We start from the raw sequence: 24216 nt of genomic DNA, 5'->3' as shown, positions 1-24216 counted from the left end.
TGGTGACTGTTGTCTCGTGCTGTTATGTGAGGTTGGTGACTGTTGTCTCGTGCTGTTATGTGAGGTTGGTGACTGTTGTCTCATGCTGTTATGTGAGGTGGTTGGTGACTTGTCTCATGCTGTTATGTGAGGTGGTTGGTGACCGTTGTCTCATGCTGTTATGTGAGGTTGGTGACTGGTGTCTTCTGCTGTTAAGTAAAGTTGGTGACTGTTGTCTCGTGCTGTTATGTGAGGTTGGTGACTGGTGTCTCATGCTATTATGTGAGGTTGGTGACTGTTGTCTCATGCTGTTATGTGAGGTTGGTGACTGTTGTCTCATGCTGTTATGTGAGGTGGTTGGTGACTTGTCTCATGCTGTTATGTGAGGTTGGTGACTGTTGTCTCATGCGGTTATGTGAGGTTGGTGACTGGTGTCTCATGCTGTTATGTGAGGTTGGTGACTGGTGTCTCATGCTATTATGTGAGGTTGGTGACTGTTGTCTCATACTGTTATGTGAGGTTGGTGACTGTTATCTCATGCTATTATGTGAGGTTGGGGAATGTTGTCTCGTGCTGTTATGTGAGGTTGGTAACTGTTGTCTCATGCTGTTATGTGAGGTTGGTGACTGTTGTCTCATGCTGTTATGTGAGGTTGGGGACTGTTGTCTCATGCTGTTATGTGAGGTGGTTGGTGACTGTTGTCTCATGCTGTTATGTGAGGTGGTTGGTGACTGTTGTCTCATGCTGTTATGTGAGGTTGGTGACTGTTGTCTCATGCTGCTATGTGAGGTTGGGGACTGATGTCTCATGCTGTTATGTGAGGTTGGGGACTGTTGTCTCATGCTGTTATGTGAGGTTGGTGACTGTTGTCTCATGCTGTTGTGAGGTTGGTGACTGGTGTCTCATGCTATTATGTGAGGTTGGGGACTGTTGTCTCATGCTGTTATGTGAGGTTGGGGACTATTGTCTCATGCTGTTATGTGAGGTTGGTGACTGGTGTCTCATGCTGTTATGTGAGGTTGGTGACTGGTGTCTCATGCTGTTATGTGAGGTTGATGACTGTTGTCTCGTGCTGTTATGTGAGGTTGGTGACTGTTGTCTCATGCTGTTATGTGAGGTTGGTGACTGTTGTCTCGTGCTGTTATGTGAGGTGGTTGGTGACTGTTGTCTCATGCTGTTATGTGAGGTGGTTGGTGACTTGTCTCATGCTGTTATGTGAGGTGGTTGGTGACCGTTGTCTCATGCTGTTATGTGAGGTTGGTGACTGGTGTCTCATGCTGTTATGTGAGGTTGGTGACTGTTGTCTCATGCTGTTATGTGAGGTTGGGGACTGTTGTCTCATGCTGTTATGTGAGGTGGTTGGTGACTGTTGTCTCATGCTGTTATGTGAGGTGGTTGGTGACTGTTGCCTCATGCTGTTATGTGAGGTTGGGGACTGTTGTCTCATGCTGCTATGTGAGGTTGGGGACTGATGTCTCATGCTGTTATGTGAGGTTGGGGACTGTTGTCTCATGCTGTTGTGAGGTTGGTGACTGGTGTCTTCTGCTGTTATGTGAGGTTGGTGACTGTTGTCTCGTGCTGTTATGTGAGGTTGGTGACTGTTGTCTCATGCTGTTATGTGAGGTGGTTGGTGACTATTATCTCATGCTGTTATGTGAGGTGGTTGGTGACTGTTGTCTCATGCTGTTATGTGAGGTGGTTGGTGACTGTTGTCTCATGCTGTTATGTGAGGTGGTTGGTGACTGTTGTCTCATGCTGTTATGTAAGGTTAGTGACTGTTGCCTCATGCTGTTATGTGAGGTGGTTGGTGACTGTTGTCTCATGCTGTTATGTGAGGTTGGTGACTGTTGTCTCATGTTGTTATGTGAGGTGGTTGGTGACTGTTGTCTCATGCTATTACGTGAGGTGGTTGGTGACTGTTGTCTCATGCTATTACAGTGGAGGAAATAATTATTTGACCCCTCACTGATTTTGTAAGTTTGTCCAATGACAAATGAAAAGTCTCAGAACCGTATCATTTCAATGGTAGGTTTATTTTAACAGTGGCAGATAGCACATCAAAAGGAAAATCGAAAAAATAACCTTAAATAAAAGATAGCAACTGATTTGCATTTCATTGAGTGAAATAAGTTTTTGAACCCCTACCAACCATTAAGAGTTCTGGCTCCCACAGAGTGGTTAGACACTTCTACTCAATTAGTCACCCTTTTTAATGACACCTGTCTTAACTAGTCACCTGTATAAAAGACACCTGTCTACAGAATCAATCAAGCAGACTCCAAACTCTCCAACATGAGAAAGACCAAAGAGCTGTCCAAGGATGTCAGAGACAAAATTGTAGACCTGCACAAGGCTGGAATGGGCTACAAAACCATTAGCAAGAAGCTGGGAGAGAAGGTGACAACTGTTGGTGCGATTGTTTGAAAATGGAAGGAGCACAAAATGACCATCAATCGACCTCGCTCTTGGGCTCCACGCAAGGTCTCACCTCGTGGGGTGTCAATGGTTCTGAGAAAGGTGAAAAAGCATCTTAGAACTACACGGGAGGAGTTAGTGAATGACCTCAAATTAGCAGGGACCACAGTCGCCAAGAAAACCATTGGAAACACATTACACCGCAATGGATTAAAATCCTGCAGGGCTCGCAAGGTCCCCCTGCTCAAGAAGGCACATGTGCAGGCCCATCTGAAGTTTGCCAATGAACACCTGAATGATTCTGTGAGTGACTGGGAGAAGGTGCTGTGGTCTGATGAGACTAAAATAGAGCTCTTTGGCATTAACTCAACTCGCTGTGTTTGGAGGAAGAAAAATGCTGCCTATGACCCCCAAAACACCGTCCCCACCGTCAAGCATGGGGGTGGAAACATTTTGCTTTGGGGGTGTTTTTCTGCTAAGGGCACAGGACAACTTAATCGCATTAACGGCGGAAAATGGACGGAGCCATGTATCGTGAAATCCTGAACGGCAACCTCCTTCCCTCTGCCAGGAAACTGAAAATGGGTCGTGGATGGGTGTTCCAGCACGACAATGACCCAAAACATACAGCAAAGGCAACAAAGGAGTGGCTCAAGAAGAAGCACATTAAGGTCATGGAGTGGCCTAGTCAGTCTCCGGACCTTAATCCAATGGAAAACCTATGGAGGGAGCTCAAGCTCAGAGTTGCACAGAGACAGCCTCGAAACCTTAGGGATTTAGAGATGATCTGCAAAGAGAAGTGGACCAACATTCCGCCTAAAATGTGTGCAAACTTGGTCATCAATTACAAGAAACGTTTGACCTCTGTGCTTGCAAACAAGGGTTTTTCCACTAAGTATTAAGTCTTTTATTGTTAGAGGGTTCAAAAACTTTTTTCACTCAATGAAATGCAAATCAGTTGCTATCTTTTATTTAAGGTTATTTTTTCGATTTTCCTTTTGATGTGCTATCTGCCACTGTTAAAATAAACCTACCATTGAAATGATACTGTTGTGAGACTTTTCATTTCTTTGTCATTGGACAAACTTACAAAATCAGTGAGGGGTCAAATAATTATTTCCTCCACTGTATGTGAGGTTGGTGACTGTTGTCTCGTGCTGTTATGTGAGGTTGGTGACTGTTGTCTCATGCTGTTATGTGAAGTGGTTGGTGACTGTTGTTTTATGCTGTTATGTGAGGTGGTTGGTGACTGTTGTCTCATGCTGTTATGTGAGGTTGGTGACTGTTGTCTCATGCTGTTATGTGAGGTTGGGGACTGTTGTCTCATGCTGTTATGTGAGGTTGGGGACTGTTGTCTCATGCTGTTATGTGAGGTTGGGGACTGTTGTCTCATGCTGTTATGTGAGGTTGGGGACTGTTGTCTCATGCTGTTATGTGAGGTTGGTGACTGTTGTCTCATGCTGTTATGTGAGGTGGTTGGTGACTGTTGTCTCATGCTGTTATGTGAGGTGGTTGGTGACTGTTGTCTCATGCTGTTATGTGAGGTTGGTGACTGTTGTCTCGTGCTGTTATGTGAGGTGGTTGGTGACTGTTGTCTCGTGCTGTTATGTGAGGTTGGTGACTGTTGTCTCATGCTGTTATGTGAGGTGGTTGGTGACTGTTGTCTCATGCTGTTATGTGAGGTGGTTGGTGACTGTTGTCTCATGCTGTTATGTGAGGTTGGTGACTGTTGTCTCGTGCTGTTATGTGAGGTGGTTGGTGACTGTTGTCTCGTGCTGTTATGTGAGGTGGTTGGTGACTGTTGTCTCATGCTGTTATGTGAGGTGGTTGGTGACTGTTGTCTCATGCTGTTATGTGAGGTGGTTGGTGACTGTTGTCTCATGCTGTTATGTGAGGTGGTTGGGGACTGTTGTCTCATGCTGTTATGTGAGGTGGTTGGGGACTGTTGTCTCATGCTGTTATGTGAGGTTGGGGACTGTTGTCTCCTGCTGTTATGTGAGGTTGGGGACTGTTGTCTCATGCTGTTATGTGAGGTGGTTGGTGACTGTTATCTCATGCTGTTATGTGAGGTGGTTGGTGACTGTTGTCTCATGCTGTTATGTGAGGTTGGTGACTGTTGTCTCATGCTGTTATGTGAGGTGGTTGGTGACTGTTGTCTCATGCTGTTATGTGAGGTGGTTGGTGACTGTTGTCTCATGCTGTTATGTGAGGTTGGGGACTGTTGTCTCATGCTGTTATGTGAGGTTGGGGACTGTTGTCTCATGCTGTTATGTGAGGTTAGAGACTGTTGTCTCATGCTGTTATGTGAGGTGGTTGGTGACTGTTGTCTCATGCTGTTATGTGAGGTGGTTGGTGACTGTTGTCTCATGCTGTTATGTGAGGTGGTTGGTGACTGTTGTCTCATGCTGTTATGTGAGGTTGGGGACTGTTGTCTCATGCTGTTATGTGAGGTTGGTGACTGTTGTCTCATGCTGTTATGTGAGGTGGTTGGTGACTGTTGTCTCATGCTGTTATGTGAGGTTGGTGACTGTTGTCTCATGCTGTTATGTGAGGTTGGTGACTGTTGTCTCGTGCTGTTATGTGAGGTTGGTGACTGTTGTCTCGTGCTGTTATGTGAGGTGGTTGGTGACTGTTCTCTCATGCTGTTATGTAAGGTTGGTGACTGTTGTCTCGTGCTGTTATGTGAGGTGGTTGGTGACTGTTGTCTCATGCTGTTATGTGAGGTGGTTGGTGACTGTTGTTTCATGCTGTTATGTGAGGTGGTTGGTGACTGTTGTCTCATGCTGTTATGTGAGGTGGTTGGTGACTGTTGTCTCATGCTGTTATGTGAGGTGGTTGGTGACTGTTGTCTCATGCTGTTATGTAAGGTTGGTGACTGTTGTCTCGTGCTGTTATGTGAGGTGGTTGGTGACTGTTGTCTCATGCTGTTATGTGAGGTGGTTGGTGACTGTTGTCTCATGCTGTTATGTGAGGTGGTTGGTGACTGTTGTCTCATGCTGTTATGTGAGGTGGTTGGTGACTGTTGTCTCATGCTGTTATGTGAGGTTGGGGACTGTTGTCTCATGCTGTTATGTGAGGTTGGGGACTGTTGTCTCATGCTGTTATGTGAGGTTAGGGACTGTTGTCTCATGCTGTTATGTGAGGTGGTTGGTGACTGTTGTCTCATGCTGTTATGTGAGGTGGTTGGTGACTGTTGTCTCATGCTGTTATGTGAGGTGGTTGGTGACTGTTGTCTCATGCTGTTATGTGAGGTTGGGGACTGTTGTCTCATGCTGTTATGTGAGGTTGGTGACTGTTGTCTCATGCTGTTATGTGAGGTGGTTGGTGACTGTTGTCTCATGCTGTTATGTGAGGTTGGTGACTGTTGTCTCATGCTGTTATGTGAGGTTGGTGACTGTTGTCTCGTGCTGTTATGTGAGGTTGGTGACTGTTGTCTCGTGCTGTTATGTGAGGTTGGTGACTGTTGTCTCGTGCTGTTATGTGAGGTGGTTGGTGACTGTTGTCTCATGCTGTTATGTTAGGTGGTTGGTAACTGTTGTCTCATGCTGTTATGTGAGGTTGGTGGCACTTGTCTCATGCTGTTATGTGAGGTTGGTGACTGTTGTCTCATGCTGTTATGTGAGGTTGGGGACTGTTGTCTCATGCTGTTATTTGGGGTTGGTGACTGTTGTCTCGTGCTGTTATGTGAGGTGGTTGGTGACTGTTGTCTCATGCTGTTATGTGAGGTGGTTGGTGACTGGTGTCTCATGCTGTTATGTGAGGTTGGTGACTGTTATCTCATGCTGTTATGTGAGGTTGGGGACTGTTGTCTCATGCTATTATGTGAGGTTGGTGACTGTTGTCTCGTGCTGTTATGTGAGGTGGTTGGTGACTGTTGTCTCATGCTGTTATGTGAGGTTGGTGACTGTTGTCTCATGCTGTTATGTGAGGTTGGTGACTGTTGTCTCATGCTGTTATGTGAGGTGGTTGGTGACTGTTGTCTCATGCTGTTATGTGATGTGGTTGGTGACTGTTGTCTCATGCTGTTATGTGAGGTGGTTGGTGACTGTTGTCTCATGCTATTATGTGAGGTTGGTAACTGTTGCCTCATGCTATTATGTGAGGTTGGTGACTGTTGTCTCATGCTGTTATGTGAGGTGGTTGGTGACTGTTGTCTCATGCTGTTATGTGAGGTTGGTGACTGTTGTCTCATGCTGTTATGTGAGGTGGTTGGTGACTGTTGTCTCATGCTGTTATGTGAGGTTGGTGACTGTTGCCTCATGCTGTTATGTGAGGTTGGTGACTGTTGTCTCGTGCTGTTATGTGAGGTTGGTGACTGTGGTCTCATGCTGTTATGTGAGGTGGTTGGTGACTGTGGTCTCATGCTGTTATGTGAGGTTGGTGACTGTTGTGTCATGCTGTTATGTGAGGATGGTGACTGTTGTCTCGTGCTGTTATGTGAGGTTGGTGACTGTGGTCTCATGCTGTTATGTGAGGATGGTGACTGTTGTCTCGTGCTGTTATGTGAGGTTGGTGACTGTGGTCTCATGCTGTTATGTGAGGATGGTGACTGTTGTCTCGTGCTGTTATGTGAGGTTGGTGACTGTGGTCTCATGCTGTTATGTGAGGTGGTTGGTGACTGTGGTCTCATGCTGTTATGTGAGGATGGTGACTGTTGTCTCGTGCTGTTATGTGAGGTGGTTGGTGACTGTTGTCTCATGCTGTTATGTGAGGTGGTTGGTGACTGTTGTCTCATGCTGTTATGTGAGGTGGTTGGTGACTGTTGTCTCATGCTGTTATGTGAGGTTGGTGACTGTTGTCTCGTGCTGTTATGTGAGGTTGGTGACTGTTGTGTCGTGCTGTTATGTGAGGTTGGTGACAGTGGTCTCATGCTGTTATGTAAGGTGGTTGGTGACTGTGGTCTGGTGCTGGTGCTGCTGGCCCTCTATGTTCCATGCATCTCTGCTGTGTCACTCCCTGTGAGGGTTCCTGGCATTTATCTGTTAATTGTGTGTCGGGTTTCTGCCATGCCACCAACTTTGTATTGAGTGAGAGCATCGGGCGCCTGTGCATTCTGCCCCTGACCATTTGGTGTTTTTGTTCCAGATTGTATGTGAACTGGCGGTTCCTGCGGGGCATTGAGGCGCAGTTCCTGGCGCTACAGAAAGGGTTTAATGAAGTTATTCCGCAACACCTGCTGAAGGCATTTGATGAGAAGGAGCTGGAGGTGAGTGGTGTCTGTCTCCTGGTGTTTGCCTGTGTATTAAGCTCTGTGGGACCTAAATGCAGTTGGAGTGTTCTGTATTGCAAAGTGTGTGTGATGTTTACATGTACATATAGTGTTTTTTGTAGTGCTTCATAGACATCCTTGAACAAGTCACACTAACTGCTCATCAACAGGGTCACAATCTCATGTCCCTACCACAGCTTGTGGCCACAAGTCAGGGAAGCCATTAAACCTTCCAGTATCTAGGCACTCTGCAGCAATGCCACCGGCCCCTATCCTATGAATAAGAGTTGATTGTTCAAGTTACATTCTCATGCAATGCGCACTGTGTACAGTTCATGAGCACTGAGACAGTCAGAGGGCGAACACATCAAGTACCATCTGGGCCCCTTCTTCTCCAGGGCTTCATAGCAGTTGCTATGCCCCTGAGTAGGTTTGGGGGATATTTAAAGCAGACCCAAACCAAACATTTTTTTAATTAAAAATATTTAGTTTCACCACTCTGACACATACAAAGATAAATAAACACTCCTTCAAGCCTATGAGCATTTCAGTGCATGCTTTTCCCCCTTCTCTTTTCATAACTAGGGTTATACAGGTGGCAGCCATTAGCAATTCCTCCATTGCCGGACACCATCTACTCCACCGGTTTGCCGGAAAAATCCCGGCAATTTGAAAGGAAGGGAGGGGTTCCTCCAATAAATGTAAAATATTTTATATTTGTCATCGTGCGGCTGAAAAAAGGCTGCCATTTATTATTATTATAATTTAGAAAATAGATTTTATTTCTGAAATCTTGTATTTTTAATTTGGGTCCACTTCAAGCACTAGAAAAGGCTCTTTCTACGGTAAAAGATAGTTGTGTTCCCACCTTCATCATATCTAGAACTGTCTCCTTAAAGGGACCCTGCAGCCATCCTGTGCCCTCGCAGTCACTCATGGCTCCTCTGGTCCTCCGCTGCCAGCTAGTTTCGTTTTTGCCGACTGGGAGTCGGCCGGCCGCCATGTCTACTTTTTTACGCATTCACGTTGGTGCAGGCAGCTATTGCGGACATCAACAAGTACATTTGTAAAAATGTAATTGCTGATGTCTGCAATAGCTTTCTGCACCAGCGGGAATGCGTAAAAAGGTACCAGAGGAGCCTTGAGTGACTGCGAGGGCACAGGATGGCTGCAGGGGGCTGGTACATGCCCCAGGTAAGTAGGTAAGTAAAACTCATTTTTTTTTTTATTTTTTTTATTTTTTTTAGTGTTAAGGTTCCCTTCAAAGAAAACCTGTAACTTTAAAAACCTCCCCTGGGGGGTACTCGCCTGGGGTGGGGGAAGCCTCCGGATCCTATCGAGGCTTCCCCCGTCCTTCTTGGTCCCACCGCACTCTCGCTGGGCCCCTCCGAACAGCGGGGATGTAAATATTTACCTTCCCGGCTCCAGCGCATGCACAGAATCGGCTCTACGTTCAGGAATAGGCGGGAATAGGCGATCGCTGTCAGTCCGCGCTACTGCGCATGCGCAAGTCTCCTGCACCTGCGCAGTAGAGCGGACCTGACAGAGATCGGCTATTTTCGCCTATCTCCGTGCTGAGAGCCGCAATAGCGCCCCCGCTGGAGCTGGGAAGGTAAATAAATCAGCGCTTGTCAGGCTTGTCGAGCCAGGATTGCGGGACACTTCGGGGGAGCCAGCGCTGTATTGCCTGCAGCTGCAGGGGAGTGAGAAACCTCATTGGGACCCTGAGGCTTCTCCCTACCAAGGTGAGTACCCCCCAGGGGACTTTTTTTTGTTACAGGTTCTCTTTAAATTTGGAGGCCAGTGTTATTGCACGGATCTGAGGAAGGTATTGTCACTCCTCCTATAACATTGGCTGTCAGTGGAAATATTGCGTCACTGCAGGACTCTGCCTGGTTTTGATGCTGCCTAGCTACGGATGTCTCTCTTGGGGATATGGGTGCAGTTTATGGAAAACATACAGGCTGTGCATGGAGAGCCCTGGTGGCAAATGCTGCAAGGTAACCGCACTTAATTCTCAGCCATGTGTTGTCAGAGGAATCCATCCTGACATTTTTCAGAGGAACATTGCACATGTTAGATTTCCACATCTATGACTTATTGTTTTGTTTTTTTATCCATAGTTCTTAAAGGGAACCTTAACTGAGAGGGATATGGATGTTTCCTTTTAAACAATACCAGTTGCCTGGCAGTCCTGCTGATCCCTTTGGCTGCAGTAGTGGCTGAATCACACACCTGAAACAAGCATGCAGCTAATCCAGTCTGACTTCAGTCAGAGCACCTGATCTGCATGCTTGTTGAGGGGCTGTGGCTAAAAGTATTAGAGACACAGGATCAGCAGGAGAGTCAGGCAACTGGTATTTTTTTAAAAGGAAAAATTAATATCCCTCTCAGTTTAGGTTCCCTTTAATAGTTCATTGTACCCGAGGTGGATTAAAGTAAAAAAAAAAAAATACTTAGACACGGGAAGGCTCTGGGCCGTCCAGAGGCTTCCGACCGCCTCTTGGTCCACAATGTAGCCACACACAGACACTAGAAACATATAACGAGAGCTTATCAGTGTACGGTACAGTAAGCTGAAGCTGCTCGAGTGGCTCTGGGCCGTGCATAGGCATGGCTGTACTTGCACAGGAGGAATATGGCCGCACACAGGGAAATGCGGTTTTGAATTTAGAGGGTTCCCGGCAGTGCCAGTGGTCTCCAGGTGGACGTGGGGTCCACCAGAGGTTCCCTCTTCTTAAAGGAAACCAGAGGCGACAGATACTTATCTTTTTATACATGCCTGGGGCTTCCTCCAGCCCCATGGGCATGTATCGCCCATGGGGCTGGAGGAAGCCCCATGTGTGTATAAAAAGGTAAGTATTTGTCATCTCTGGTACACTTTAAAGCGGTATTGTCGCCATAAAAATCAAATTTCAACAGCAACTGGTCTGAGTGTATTAAAGGGGAACTTCAGCCTAAACATACTGTCATTAAGTTACATTAGTTATGTTAATTAGAATAGATAGGTAATATAATCTTTTACCCACCCTGTTTTAAAAGAAAAGGCAAATGTTTGTGATTCATGGGGGCTGCCATCTTTGTCATGGGGGCAGCTATCTTTGTCATGGGGGCAGCCATCTTTTTGGATGAAAGGAGGTGACAGGGAGCAGGAGACACAGTTCCAACTATCCTGTGTCCTGATCCCCCCTCCCAGCTGCACGCGCTATGCTTCAAATGGCAAATTCAAAATGTAAAATAAAAATAAAAATTGCACCAAAACAGCAGAACGAGAGCAACATCATCAGAATTCCCATCATGCTTTGCACAGCATCAGGGGAAAAAAGCCCGGCTGGTCCTGAAAGGGTTAAGTATCTTTTTTATTATTATTTTAATCTGCCCCAGGTTCTCAAAAAAGAGAACCCGAGGTGGGATTAAATTATGTTACTGGGGCACAGAGGCTGGTTGTGCACACTAACACCAGCCTCCGTTGCCCCATGGTGTGCCTCCATGTCCCCCCTGCGCGCCGCTATACCCCCCGCAGTGCTGGCGACACGCAGCGTGTCGCCAGCACAATGCTCATAGGAGAGAAGTGATGCGGACGGGTAGCGCCGATACGAAGGAGGCGGGGGAGCGGCGCTGACTGACAGCGCAGAGGTAAACATTGTGCTGGCAGCGTGTCGCCAGCACTGCGGGGGGTATAGCGGCGCGCAGGGGGGACATTGAGGCACACCATGGGGCAACGGAGGCTGGTCTTAGTGTGCACAACCAGCCTCTGTGCCCCAGTCACATAATTAAATCCCACCTCGGGTTCTCTTTAAGCTAATGGCTGGAAATGCATTTTCTCTGGCTGCAACCACATGCCGATGCCTTCAGTTATAAACGATGCCACAATACATATTATGTACCTTGACATAAGCCCAGTGGTGATATCCTTCAGCTTCTGCAGACTTGGTTGGTTCTGGAGTTGGGAGGCCTCACTCTGTGACCTGGCCTGTAGCAGTGCCTTCTGGGAGGGGGTGTGGCTCATGTTGCACTTACCCTCTGCTCTGTACTCTGTTGGTGGGAGGGGGGGGGGGGGGGGCAAGGCTGTCACTGCCACTAGCCACAACTCTCGGACTTTGTAGGAGGCAGAAGATCAGATCTTTTAAATAAGGTGTTAGAGCTTTGGACACATGTTCCAGGCTAAAGGCTCATACACACATCAGACTATAGTCTTTGGAAAATAAAAGATTACAGACCAATCTTACCACCCTTCATGTAGTATGAGAACCATACTCTACACAGTCTATTCTATGGAGCTGAACTCCCCATCAGATAAAATCTTTGCAAGATGCTGCACACAAACATGCTGCACACACTAAAAAGATCTGTAGCTGCAAAAGATCTGTTCCTGCAAAATATCCGTTCCTGCAAAATGCATTCATAGTCTATGATATCTGCAGATCCTCATACACACCTTGTTTAACTGACATTCATGTGCAGATCAGATCCACCAGGATGGATTTTCAGATCTGCAGATGAATGTCAGTTAAACAAGGTGTGTATGATGATCTGCAAATATCATAGACTATGAATGCAATTTGCAGGAACGGATCTTTGGCAGGAACAGATCTTTTGCAGATACTGATCATTTGTGTCTGTACAGCATCTGTGTGTGCAGCATCTTGCAATGTTTTTTTTCTGATGGGGAGTTCAGCTCCATAGAAAAGACTGTGTAGAGCAGCATTTCTCAGCCTTTTTACCTTGGAGGAACCCTGTAAATAACTTTTTGGAGCTCAAGGAACCCCTGCAAAAAAATGTTTGGTCTCGAGGAACCCCTACATTTATTTTTCAGGAGGCATGGTCTTTAAATAGGTTAGGCTGCTAATTTCACTACCTCCTATTAAACTGCCACTCATTATACTGTCTCCTGCCCCCCCCAATTTAGTGCTTCTTGTTACAGTACCACCTATTATAATGTACTCTATTATAATTCCCCCACGATGGGGGAAAATGCCAAGGAACCCCTGCAGAGTCCTCAAGGAACCCTGGTTGAGAAAGCCTGGTGTAGAGTATGTCTCTCATGCTACATGAAGGGTGGTAAGATTGGTCTGTGATCTTTCATTTTCCAAAGACTATAGTCTGATGTGTGTACCCACCTTTACCCTTACCTTGTTACGCTTGTTGGTACTTGCTTGAACTTGTATTTCTGGGTTTGTGGCTCAGTTTAGGCTGATGTTCTCCATATCTTGTTAAAGCTGATCATCTGTGGACTGGGGAAGATTGACGTCAATGACTGGAAGGCTAACACCCGGTTAAAGCACTGCACGGCCGACAGCAACATAGTGAAATGGTTCTGGAAAGCCGTGGAGTCCTTCGATGAGGAAAGGAGAGCGCGGCTCCTGCAGTTTGTCACCGGCTCCTCCCGGGTCCCACTGCAGGGTTTCAAAGCATTACAAGGTAATCAAAATTCCTGTCTAGAGGGTTCGGGGTAGACCATCAACCCTCTACAGGTGGCCTCCTCCATCCTGATGGTGGGCACACTGGGCCTGTTTTGCCAAATTGTGTTACAGAGAATATTTGCTCAGCTTATTGTGGGTGGGTACGTGGAAGTGGTAGCTTTCTCTTTTCAAAAGAAAATTGTACGCTAAATTATTGGGAATGAAAGGTACAAAAATGTCATTGCAGCAGCTGTATTACAGTGGTGATGTGGGCATGAAGGACAACTCACTACAGGTGCACAGCAGATTCCCAGCTCCTCAGACTTGCAGGCCAGCAAACAAGGCTTGTATGAAGCCGCCACGCTATGCTGATTTGTGGGAGTAACTACTCTGAGCTGTCAGTGGCACACGTGGCAGAATCCACGTAGCATAGGTCATGTGACAGTAAGCTGGGGCAGACTGGGCAGTGTATAGGTAAGCTGGGTGCACTTCACCAAGCACTTCTGGTCCTGCCGTGACATCTCACAGGTAGCGGTTTGTCCCATTTTTCTGTAGACTGTTTTAGTAACATTTGTTTTCCTGATTCACAGGTGCAGCTGGGCCTAGACTTTTTACCATCCATCAAATTGATGCAAATACAAACAACCTACCCAAGGCTCATACGTGGTAAGTGCCACTGGATTACCAAGCAGTTCTGGTTCCATGGAGGAGGGTACCTGGAGAGGGGGAAGGAGCCAGCCAGTACCTTTCAAGTTCTACAAAGGGGTGGTACCTGTACTTTTCCAAGTCTGCAGAGGGAGGACTGCATCTTTACAGGTCCACAAAGGGTTAGAGGGAGAATTATGTAGGTCCAAGAGGTCAGTTGTAGGAGGCATGCTGGATCTTCAAGCAGCAATCGGTGGCTGAACCACCCTGTACATGGAACCTTCTTGCTTGGGCGCCACCCTTTTCCATAGAAACTGAAGCCTTGCTTGACTATTGGCTAGCAAAATATCTGTACAGCACTGGGGCCTCGCAATATCGCTCACTCTACAGAGTTCAATCCTGATGGGCGACACAGATTTTGGTAAAATTGTTCATATGTACGGACCACTAGAGGGAGACATTGACTGTGTGTAATATCAGATGTTCGAAGTGGGAATTTCAGAATTCAGAGGCGCCTCCATGACACATAGATCATATATTCTGCAGTTGTGGCCAGATATGTCACATCACGGTGTGCAGTAGTAGTACAGCTATCATCTGGGTGTGTAAAACTTGGTAGAGATGGACAGTGTAATTCAGGTTTGGCTGATTGTGTAATGGTTAAGGGCTCTGCCTCTGACACAGGAGACCTGGGTTCGAATCTCGGCTCTGCCTGTTCAGTAAGCCAGCACCTATTCAGTAGGAGACCTTGGGCAAGTCTCCCTTACACTGCTACTGCCAATAGAGCGCGCCCTAGTGGCTGCTGCTCTGCTCTGGCGCTTTGAGTCCGCAAGGAGAAAAGCGCAATATAAATGTTATTTGTCTTGTCTTTCAAAGAAGACCTTTAAAGTGGATCTGAGATGTAAAACTAACTATAGCAAGTAACTTGTCTATATATCTTAACTGAAGTTTAGATGGCTTGCCTTACTCAGTAAATCTAGCTGCAAACAGCTTCAACAGTTTATTTCCTCCTGTGATACAATGAGAGCAGCCATATTCTGTTTGTCGTCATTACACAGGCAAGTTGCTCTGCATCGCCTCCCGTCAACCTGTGAAAACTCCACTTCTCTCTCCACCCCCTTGCCTGTTAAAGCGAAACTGTAAACAGCTAAAAAAAAAAATTAGTTTAACCCTCCTGGCGGTCTATTAAATTCCGCCAGGGGGCAGTGCAGCAGTCTTTTTTTCTTTTTTTTTTTTTAAATCATGTAGGGAGCCCAGGGCTCGCCACGTGATAGCTGCTGTGCAGCGGCATCCCCCAGCCCGCTTTGATCGCGGATCAGGAAATCCCGTTCAAAGAACGGGATTTCCTTGAGGGCTTCCCCCGTCGCCATGGCGACGAGGCGGGATGACGTCAGCGACGTCGTAACGTCATTGGGAGTCCCGATCCACCCCTCAGCGCTACCTGGCACTGATTGGCCAGGCAGCGTACGGGGTCTGAGGGGGGCGGTGCGGCGGATAGCGATGATCTAGCCGCGGCGCCGGCGATCGGCGTGCTCACGCAGCTAGCAAAGTGCTAGCTGCGTGGAGCAAAAAAAAAAATTATGCAAATCGGCCCAGCAGGGCCTGAGAAAACCTCCTGCGCGGCTTACCCAGAACTACGGGGTTACCGCCAGGAAGGTTAACTTACCTGGGGCTTCTGCCAGCCCCCTGCAGCCGACCTGTTCCTACACAGCCACTCACCAATGCTCTGGTCCCACGCCATCGCTTACTTTCACTTCGCGCAGCTCGGGCCTCCTTGTTCGCGTTCCCAAGGCCGGACGCGTACTGCGCAAGCACAGTAGAGATTTTGTTGTACTGCGCCTGGCTACAGGCACGCGTACTAGGATACGTGTGGCCAAGGCACATTGGAGGTTGACTTACAACAAGTCGACCTCCCATACCGGAAAAAAAGTGAGCCGTGGCTGGGGAACCGAGGATCGGTCCAGGACTGCGAGGGCACGGGGCTGGCAGAAGCCCCAGGTCAGTGAAACTCTTTTTTTTTTTTTTTTTTTTTTTTTTTTCCCAGCACTTCACAGTTCCGCTTTAAATCTTGTGAATGCTAAAGCAAACGCCTCCTCCTCCCCAGGCTGAGCTCCCATGAACACTTGCAGCATGGGACTCAAAATGCCTAGGTGCTGGAGGAGCTGGGGGTGTGGATGCATTCATTTACGCACAATTGGGTAGTAAATTAAAATTTTAAAAAAGCATTTGAGAGGAAGAATGCCCGATAAACTATATGTAAGAGGCAGAAAAATGACGGCAGCAAAAGTTTATCTCAGATCCACTTTAACAGCAAAATGGACGCCGTCATCTAGACTTCATTATTTAAAGAGGAGCTGTTAGGTATAAGGTCTCAGAGAAAATAAACACATATATCAGTAGCTAAAGATTGGCTGTACTTACATTACATATGCATTTCACTGTCCACGTTTGTACTTCACAGAATTTGTATATAGTATATGCAGAGATAGATGCTCCTGACAGCTCATGGCAGGCTCCATGTTTGTGAAGCCAAATGTGTCGTCATGTCCTGCCTGATTCCTGATCACAGATAAGCTCGTTCTTGAACAACACGGTGTGCAGTGAATATTAATGAGCCATGTGGCTAGGAACAATAGCTGACTCCTGCAGAGTACTCTGCCCAGAGATTTATCAGTGCTACACAGCTAGACGGATTACAAGCTTCTGTAACGTCTCATTAGCAGCCGAGGGGAGGGCCCCAGAATGCTTTGCAGTTTAGCTGCGGCTTGCGTCTTTATGGGTCTATAACAGACTTGCTGATAAGCACACATCAAAGGTAACTGAAATGTTTATCTTCACTAATGGCTTTTGAGCTTCCTTCTAAACTGTTTAACACAGGAGAATAGAGGTTTAAATTAGCTTCTGCAGCCTGACAGTTACTCTTTAAATAGTGCTAGCTTCCAGGCTGTTGTGCTGATCCTCTGACTCTTCTGAGAAGTTACTCAAAGCATGAAATCCATAGGATTTCCACGGAAGCCAGGGAACCTAGCATTTATTATAGGGAGGTAAAATACTGTATGCCTGCCCCTATAGCAGCAGATGTACTTTATGCAGAGAAGACTTACCATTAAGCCTTTTTGTTTTGTTCCCACAGCTTCAACCGCATCGACATCCCTCCGTACGAGAACTACGATAAACTGTATGAGAAGCTTCTCACCGCTATAGAGGAGACATGTGGCTTTGCTGTGGAATGATAGCCAGACGGCCGCGGACATTATTTATAAAGCGCTATGTTCCAGCCCCCCCCCTCCTTCCACATCAGAGGTGCTCCAGCAGCAGGGGAGGGTCCGCCTTCCATGGGGCACTGTGAACGACAAACTCACCCTATGGGATTATATAAATATATATATATATATTTTTTCCATTATGAAAAAGTCGTACCGCGCACGCGACTAAGCTGCTATTTAAAACAGATATCTTGAACATTATAAAGAGCGCTGACTTTTTACACAGAAAGCAGCACTCTGCATATAAAGACTACTATTTTTATATGAAAAGGGTTATCTATTAACATTCCCGCATCCCCAGGGCCTCAACAACATGGCCGCCGGTGTCGAGAGAGGGCTGACCGGCCGATTTGTTCAGGACCGTGTTCTCCAGTGATGTCATCAATGTCAGCCAGGCTCCGCCCTCCAGCGATGAAGGATTCACGCCTCCTTACCGTGTGGTGTCATTCAAGGTGTCGAGCATTGATATGACTGGGGGTTGTTTCGTCTTGGTTACATCCCCTAAGAAGGGGCTATTGGAAGGCTCCATTCCCTGCACCAGTGGATCCAATGTATGATAGTGAACTAAAATGATACGCTCGCAGCCATTGGTCTGTATCCCAGCTATTCACCACTTATTTTATTAATATAATTCCTAATGGAATAATTTAATACCCGCCACGCCTCTTCTGTATTTTATGTTCCCCAGAGTCTTCATGCTTGTTGTTTATTAGGGCCTTTGTGTGTTTTTTTTTAATTATTATATAAAGTGCACCTCTCTCTCGCAGCGAGTCAGACGGTATTCAGAGGAATAAGGCTCACTTGACTGGAGCCACACGTGTCACTGCAACCATTTTGTAACGGAAGCATTTTCAGGGATGCCTCTTCCAGTCACGGAGGAACAGCAGTAGTTTGAGCTGCTTGTAGCAACCAAATTCTGCACCAAAATGGGCGTAGCTAATACGGGGATGAAAGTTCCACCACACAGATCAGATAAGTATGGTTTAGCATCAAGCTACAGTGGCATTAGGATAACGTGACACAAGTCCTGAAAATGCAGCCAGTTGATTCGCCAGAAGCTGGTGACGTCACTTAGCTGAGGTAAGCTCCGCCTCATAGAACTCCTGCCCCCTCCAATAGGATGACTTTGTTGTAGGATACATTTTGAATATTGCTGACCTTGTGTAGAAAGAGGTGCACTTGACGCCGTCTCTTCCTGTCCAGAACACATTTTCAGAGCCGTTTGGACATTCTTTGTGGCAACAAGACGTCAAACCACTGATTCCACTTTTGTTCCCTCGCCAGACGCCGTGTCTCGTGAACAGTGCGTTTCATTTTTAGAAGTCAGACCCGATCTGGGAGGATGCGGTTTCAGCTTAGTACCCCGTTGTCCCGCCGCTGTCGCACTCCGTCGGAGAGCTTTATCCGGACTCCTACCTCTGCTCTGTCTGTCTGATCCTGGTCTTCAGCTGTAAATAGAATTCTAAAAAAGGGAATTTTCTGTGAAAATTCTGTGCTTATTTGTACAGACCGGGTCTCAATTCATCTTCTGACGCCATCTCTCGTGTTCCCTGTGTCGTGTGAAATGGAGCCCGATGTGAGAGGTATACGGAGGCTGCCACATTTATTTCCTTTTAAACAATACCAGTTGCCTGGCAGCCCAGCTTATCTTTCTGATCTTTAGTATCTGAATCGCACACCTGAAACAAGCATGCAGCTAATCTTGGCAGAAACACCTGATCTGCAGTCTGTGGCTGTGTATTAGAGGCAGAGGATCAGCAGGACAGCCAGGCAATGTGTATTGTTTAAAATGAAATATGTCAGCCTCCATATGTCTCTCACCTCAGGTTTCCTTGAAGGGAGAGAAACAGAGCATTAATGAAGAGAACGCCCCCCTGTGGCAGGGAGAGGGCTCCACATTGTTAGTCATTACAGCTTTTTATCATTTTTTCATTTTAAAATGGAAATCCTCACCAACCAATCAGATTCTGAGTCTTTAGCCACTCCTACTGCCGTAGTACAAAATGGCTGCTGTTGTGGCAATATTCTCTCTTATGGGCCAGTTTTTTTCAAGTGCTATTGGTGGATGTGAACAACATTCACCCTCAATATGCTGCAGGTTCACTGACGGAATATCCTCTAAATTTATAAAGTTACTTACACTCGTAAGTTCTATTTTTGTCACTAAATTCAGGTTTACAAAAAACAAAAACAAATGGCCCTTAAAGCAAATGTGTAGAGATTGTTTTTTTTTTTTTTTTTTTTTTTTTTTAAGTCATATACCTATGGAGAGGGAAGGCTTTGGGTCTTTGAGCCTTCCTTGTCTTGTCTGGGTGTCTGTATTTCAGCGCTGTCACTGGTTTATATTTGCAGCCTCCTGGACCTCTCGGAAATCCTCAGAAGCAGTTGTGTCCTCGAGTTATTCCAAAGATGTGCGGCTCCGTACAGCACATACCTGGGAATGTGCGCTCATGCACCCCTAGTACAGAGCTGCCCATCTTCAGAAGCACTTGTGTCCTCGAGTGCTTCCAAAGACTGGTGGCTCTGTATGGCACATGCCCGGGAATGTGCGCTCATGCACGCCTAGTACAAAGCTGCCCATCTTCAGAAGCACTTGTCTTCGAGTTCTTCCAAAGACGGGTGGCTCCGTACGGCACATGCCTGGGAATTTGCGCTCATGTACGCCTAGTACAAAGCTGCCAATCTTCAGAAGCACTTGTCTTCGAGTGCTTCCAAAGACGGGTGGCTCCGTACGGCACATGCCTGGGAATGTGCGCTCATGCACCCCTAGTACAGAGCTGCCCATCTTCAGAAGCACTTGTCTTCGAGTTCTTCCAAAGACGGGTGGCTCCGTACGGCACATGCCTGCGAATTTGCGCTCATGTACGCCTAGTACAAAGCTGCCCATCTTCAGAAGCACTTGTCTTCGAGTTCTTCCAAAGATGGGTGGCTCCGTACGGCACATGCCTGGGAATGTGCGCTCATGCACCCCTAGTACAGAGCTGCCCATCTTCAGAAGCACTTGTCTTCGAGTGCTTCCAAAGATGTGCGGCTCCGTACGGCACATGCCTGGGAATTTGCGCTCATGCATGCCTAGTACAGAGCTGCCCATCTTCAGAAGCACTTGTGTCTTCGAGTGCTTCCAAAGACGGGTGGCTCCGTATGGCACATGTCCGGGAAAGTGCGCTCATGCACGCGTAATACAAAGCTGCCCATCTTCAGAAGCACTCGGACAAGGGTTCTTCTAAAGCCTTTTGAGGATCATCCAGTTGGTCAAACACCTGCAACAAGAGGTGACAGCACTGGAACGAGGGGACATGGAAGGCTCTGGATTGCGCTATAGGGTCCAGAGCCTTCCCTCTCCATAGGTGGGTGTACCATTTTTGGTTCCTCCACTTTTGGATCGCTTTAAAGATGAGCCCAACCCAAAGTGGTTTTTGTTTTTTTAATATTTGTATAGCGTAAAAGTTTTATTGCTACCTGTGTTCATGTTTTCCTCTTTTCCTGCTGTCACCTGCCACAGGAATTGTGGGAATTTTTCCAGTTCTGGGTGTAGCGATAGTAATGCCTTGTCAGGGTAGAACATTAGTTAGGCCTTTATTGCTGCCTGTGTTCTAGTTATAGAGAATGACCCCCCATTTTGCAGGAAGTGTGGTGAAAACCTCCCAATCTGGGGACACAGTCAGCAGTCTTTTCTAAACAGCGGTTCTCTAGCCTCCCCCCACTGCACCCATAGCAGTAGATACTGTGAGAGATGTGATTGGTGTTTTTAACTGTTACTGAGATTTTTAACTACCTGTCCTAAAGAATTTAACTTTTTCCCTGCGGGCTGCTAGCGCCCCATGGAGTCCTCTTCCTGCCAGTGAGGTTTTATCCGTTTCAGACCTCTTAGTTAACTTGTTACTGTATAAGAAAATAAGCTTTTTCCCCTCCTGCAATCCACATTCTGACCTTTTGGAATGTCTGTCTGCCAGTGATAGGAGGGTGGGTGTCTCCTGGATGGGGGGGGGATTGCCCCTCCATCGGCCTGCTTATTGCATGATCACGCCCCCCTGGGTGCGGGGATAGCCACTCCATTGGCCAGCTTATTGTGTGATCGTGCCCCGCTAGGTGTGGCGATTGTTACTCTGTGATCACGCTCCCCTTGTATGACCATTTGTATGACCCTGCTCCCCTGGGTAGGGGGATAGCCACTCCATCGGCCAGCTTATGTGTGATCACGCTCCTCTGAGTGGGGAGATGGCCACTCCATTGGCCTGCTTATTGGGTGATCACACTCCTCTGAGTGGGGAGACAGCCACTCCATTGGCCTGCTTATTGGGTGATCACGCTCCTCTGAGTGGGGAGATGGCCACTCCATTGGCCTGCTTATTGGGTGATCACACTCCTCTGAGTGGGGAGACAGCCACTCTATTGGCCTGCTTATTGGGTGATCACGCTCCTCTGAGTGGGGAGATGGCCACTCCATTGGCCAGCTTATGTGTGATCACGCTCCTCTGAGTGGGGAGATGGCCACTCCATTGGCCTGCTTATTGGGTGATCACACTCCTCTGAGTGGGGAGACAGCCACTCCATTGGCCTGCTTATTGGGTGATCACGCTCCTCTGAGTGGGGAGATGGCCACTCCATTGGCCTGCTTATTGGGTGATCACACTCCTCTGAGTGGGGAGACAGCCACTCCATTGGCCTGCTTATTGGGTGATCACGCTCCTCTGAGTGGGGAGATGGCCACTCCATTGGCCAGCTTATGTGTGATCACGCTCCTCTGAGTGGGGAGATGGCCACTCCATCAGCCCCCTTATTGGGTGATCACGCTCCTCTGAGTGGGGAGATGGCCACTCCATTGGCCAGCTTATTGGGTGATCACGCTCCTCTGAGTGGGGAGACAGCCACTCCATTGGCCTGCTTATTGGGTGATCACGCTCCTCTGAGTGGGGAGATGGCCACTCCATTGGCCAGCTTATTGGGTGATCACGCTCCTCTGAGTGGGGAGACAGCCACTCCATCAGCCCCCTTATTGGGTGATCACGCTCCTCTTAGTGCGGATACAGCCACTCCATTGGCCTGCTTATTGGGTGATCACGCTCCTCTGAGTGGGGAGACAGCCACTCCATTGGCCTGCTTATTGGGTGATCACGCGCCTCTGAGTGGGGAGACAGCCACTCCATTGGCCTGCTTATTGGGTGATCACACTCCTCTGAGTGGGGAGACAGCCACTCCATTGGCCAGCTTATTGGGTGATCACGCTCCTCTGAGTGGGGAGACAGCCACTCCATTGGCCAGCTTATTGGGTGATCACGCTCCTCTGAGTGGGGAGACAGCCACTCCATTGGCCTGCTTATTGGGTGATTACGCTCCTCTGAGTGGGGAGACAGCCACTCCATCGGCCTGCTTATTGGGTGGTGGGGGGGGATTGTAATTCTACTGGCCTGCTTAGTAAGTGACGTGCTTAGTAAGAGGGGGGGGGGGGGGGGGGAATGTAATTCTACTGGCCTGCTTAGTAAGTGACGATCTTCTGGGTGGGGGTATTTTCACTTCATTGGTCTGATTAGTGGGTGATCACACTTGTTGCCCTTTCTGTTGCTCAGTGGGTGATCACACGCTTGTGGGCGGGGGAGTTGGGATCATACTATCCTATGTGGAGTTATTTCCCTGACCATCTGCTCAGTGTGTAATGACACGCTGGTGGAGGATTGTCCATCTGCTCAATCAGAGGTCACTAGCTGGGATTCACTCATCACTGGTGATTGGGTTAGTGAGATGCTAATAAGTTCATGTATATTAATTTTATGCAGTCTAGAATTGGGCCAGTCAAAATCATCAGCTACTTCATTTGATTGGTCCATTTTCAAGCTGTGCAAATTTGCATAAAATGATCCAAAATTTGCACCTGCTCAAAACTATTAGTATCTCATTGATGATCACTAGTATTGTAAGTTTTCTGGTTGGGGTTTTTGCCCCGTCTATCTGCTGGGTTATAATACTCTCCTGTACGGGAGTGTCACCCTGTCTGGTATCCTGGTGGGTGATCACAAAGCTATTGAGTATGTCACCCCGTGTATTTTTTGGGTAATCGCACAGTCTCTAATGGGGATGTCACCAAGTCAATTTGTTTAGTGGGTGATCACACAGTACAAGGTGGGGATGTTGCCCCATCCTCCTGCTCAGTGGGTGATCACACAGTGCTGGGTGGGGGTGTTGCCCCGTTCTCCTGCTCAGTGGGTGATCACACAGTGCTGGGTGGGGGTGTTGCCCCATCCTCCTGCTCAGTGGGTGATCACACAGTGCTGGGTAGGGGTGTTGCCCCGTCGTCCTGCTTAGTGGATAATTACACAGTGCAGGTCGAGGGTGTGGCCCTGTCGTCCTGCTTGGTAGATAATTACACAGTGCAGGGTTGGTGTTACCCCATCCTCCTGCTTAGTGAATGATCACAGTGCTGGGAAGGGGTTTTGCCCTATAGATCACACAGGGTGGGGTGTTGCTCTGTCGTCCTGCTCAGTGGCTGATCACACAGTGCAGGGTGGGGGTGGAGCCCTGTCATCCTGCTCAGTGGGTGATTACACAGTGCAGGGTGGGGGTGGTGCCCTGTGGATAATCATACAGTGCTGGGTGGGGATGGTGCCCTGTCCTCCGGCTCAGTGGATGATCGCACAGTACTGGGTGGGGCTGGTGCCCTGTCCTCCGGCTCAGTGGATGATCATACAGTGCTGGGTGGGGGGGGGGGTGCCCTGTCCTCCGGCGCAGTGGATGATCACACAGTGCAGGGTGGGGGTGGTGTCCTGTCCTCCGGCTCAGTGCATGATCACACAGTGCAGGGTGGGGGTGGAGCCCTGTGGATTATCACACAGAGCAGGGTGGGGTTGGTGCCCTGTCCTCCGGCTCAGTGGATTATCACACAGTGCAGGGTGGGGGTGGTGCCCTGTCCTCCAGCTCAGTGGATGATCACACAGTGCAGGGTGGGGTTGGTGCCCTGTCCTCCGGCTCAGTGGATGATCACACAGTGCAGGGTGGGGTTGGTGCCCTGTCCTCCGGCTCAGTGGATTATCACACAGTGCTGGGTGGTGCCCTGTCCTCCGGCTCAGTGGATGATCACACAGTGCAGGGTGGGGGTGGAGCCCTGTAGATTATCACACAGAGCAGGGTGGGGTTGGTGCCCTGTCCTCCGGCTCAGTGGATTATCACACAGTGCAGGGTGGGGGTGGTGCCCTGTCCTCCGGCTCAGTGGATTATCACACAGTGCAGGGTGGGGGTGGTGCCCTGTCCTCCGGCTCAGTGGATTATCACACAGTGCTGGGTGGTGCCCTGTCCTCCGGCTTAGTGG

At 48.1% G+C, this 24216-nt stretch overlaps 1 protein-coding gene across 4 annotated transcripts in view; it reads left to right on the top strand.

Moving 5' to 3' along the window:
- SMURF2 (SMAD specific E3 ubiquitin protein ligase 2) overlaps positions 1-22290 on the top strand; it is a 161761-nt gene extending 139471 nt beyond the window's left edge. For all 4 annotated transcript variants that reach the window (XM_068264044.1, XM_068264042.1, XM_068264043.1 and 1 more), the window contains exons 16-19: positions 7480-7600; positions 12823-13024; positions 13596-13671; positions 16784-22290. In XM_068264044.1, the coding sequence (XP_068120145.1) occupies positions 7480-7600; positions 12823-13024; positions 13596-13671; positions 16784-16883 (499 nt within the window). In that variant the 3' untranslated portion in view covers positions 16884-22290. The remainder of the gene's footprint in view (positions 1-7479; positions 7601-12822; positions 13025-13595; positions 13672-16783) is intronic.
- The last annotated feature ends 1926 nt before the right edge of the window (positions 22291-24216 follow it).

The sequence above is a fragment of the Hyperolius riggenbachi genome, chromosome 12 (assembly GCF_040937935.1).
Source record: "Hyperolius riggenbachi isolate aHypRig1 chromosome 12, aHypRig1.pri, whole genome shotgun sequence".
In the NCBI taxonomy this organism is placed as follows: Eukaryota; Metazoa; Chordata; class Amphibia; order Anura; family Hyperoliidae; genus Hyperolius; species Hyperolius riggenbachi.
This window is presented reverse-complemented; position numbering and strand designations above follow the sequence as displayed.